The sequence below is a fragment of the Phytophthora infestans genome, genomic scaffold, assembly GCF_000142945.1.
Source record: "Phytophthora infestans T30-4 supercont1.5 genomic scaffold, whole genome shotgun sequence".
Lineage (NCBI taxonomy): Eukaryota > Oomycota > Peronosporomycetes > Peronosporales > Peronosporaceae > Phytophthora > Phytophthora infestans.
The window spans coordinates 3,340,780-3,342,425 of NW_003303754.1; the positions used below are offsets into that span (position 1 = coordinate 3,340,780).

Below are 1,646 nucleotides of genomic sequence, written 5' to 3' on the forward strand. Positions count from 1 at the left end.
GGCTAAACATATCTAAATAGCCCGTCTCAACTTGTTCTAGAAGCCAAGCTATAGATAAAAATGTAAGTGTCCGAAAGATTTTGTCGCGCAATGTAGCAGCTCTTGCTCCTCCACGGGCATCAGCTCGTTCTCGTGCTTTAATTTTTGTCGTTCATATTGCAGGGACAAGAGAATTTCCACTATCTCACTTGTTGCCAATATTTGCAACTCATTTTGTGACTTTTCCGAACCCAACACGTTCGCTGAAAAATCAATTTGCTGTTTGTAGTCTTCTTGCCAGCGTTATTGCCACTCCTGACTTTCGTCCTCGGGCGCTTCTTGGGTCAGTAAAACGTCGATCGGTAGATGCATCCAGTGGACTTTGCGGCTCGTTCTCGGCGCCTCCAATAGCGTCTGGAGCAGAGAATTCGTCTCGTCTTCGCTTGCGCCTTCCTAAAAGGCCGTAAGTTACTAAAGTTGCTGCACCAACGCCTCGAATGTCGTCTCCTGATGTCTACGGCGGCTGAGCACCTCCAGAAATTCGACAATATCGCCTTCTTTGTCCGACAATTGGACGCTGTGAGTTTGCAGGAACGTGTTCAAGGCCTCCAGGCCAGATATGAGGCTGCGGAACACGACATGAGCACCAGATTTACATAGTGGAGCCAGAGATGACAGCACATGCGTAGAGAAGGCGAGAGTATGCACATGAGCGACGCGCGCTGCCAAGCGCGCCGAAATGATGAATGAGCCGATACAGGTACCCTTTTTGAGTCCGGTTTCGTACTTAATGGTGAGGCTAATGGCTTCATTATGTTGTCTTTGTTAAAGTATGGAATGGGTTGATTACAATAGCTAATGACCTTAAAGAACTTATTCATCGATTAAAGTGTATCTAAATCATTGTGATGGGTACACTTCCGTGTGGGGATCCTTCACCACATGAGCAGCAGGTTGTAGTGTGTGCTGTAGTTTCACCTTGGTTTCACCTGCAGCTGGACTCGGGCTGGGGAAACTTCACCCGGATGTGGCTGCCATTGCAGGCAATGGGTGGAGCACGGAATGTCTTTAGTTGTGTCCGACGCGTGGTCAGCTGAGGACTCCGATTTCACTTGGACTGTCAGTATCCCTGTGGACTGCATTAGGATTTAGTATTGCCAACTGCATGTTTCATTTCTGTGATGAAAGGCATTCATGTCCACTATCCTTGCTGCCTAGTCACCCAAGATGAGTGGCTAGCAGCACATTGACGAGAACGAGCTGGTCAGCACCAGACTCATGATTTCGTTCACTTTGCAATTTGCATGACACAGATTACATCAATACACTCGGTCTCTACTTCCGTGCAGGTTGGCCCCCGCATCGTCGTGTGTTTCCTGTTTTGCTTCAAAATTCCCGGGCTATACTACAAAGAATTATTTAGTAGATTTTTCACTGTCCGTGCGCCATCTACCGACGTACGCCAGTGACGTTGAAGCTACCTATTGCTGTTCGTCTATCGATTGACTGACGACGAGAGCAACTATCAAGACCCAGCTCTTATCACTTCAAGATGATGCGAGGATCTGATGAAGACAGACCCCAAATCGGTGCAGTACCGGTATTCCTCCCGATTTTACAACCCAAGATCAAGTCAGTTTCGCACGAGGCACTGGTAAAATGGAAGG

General features: G+C 47.8%; 1 protein-coding gene across 1 annotated transcript; it reads right to left on the bottom strand.

Moving 5' to 3' along the window:
• Positions 1 to 282: 282 nt before the first annotated feature.
• PITG_04345 (uncharacterized protein) lies at positions 283 to 1,017 on the bottom strand (the record flags this gene model as incomplete). Its single annotated transcript, XM_002905939.1, has 3 exons — positions 283 to 432; positions 466 to 604; positions 1,001 to 1,017. 3 exons carry the CDS (start codon positions 1,015 to 1,017, stop codon positions 283 to 285), a joined length of 306 nt encoding a protein of 101 aa, XP_002905985.1.
• Between the last annotated feature and the right edge of the window lie 629 nt (positions 1,018 to 1,646).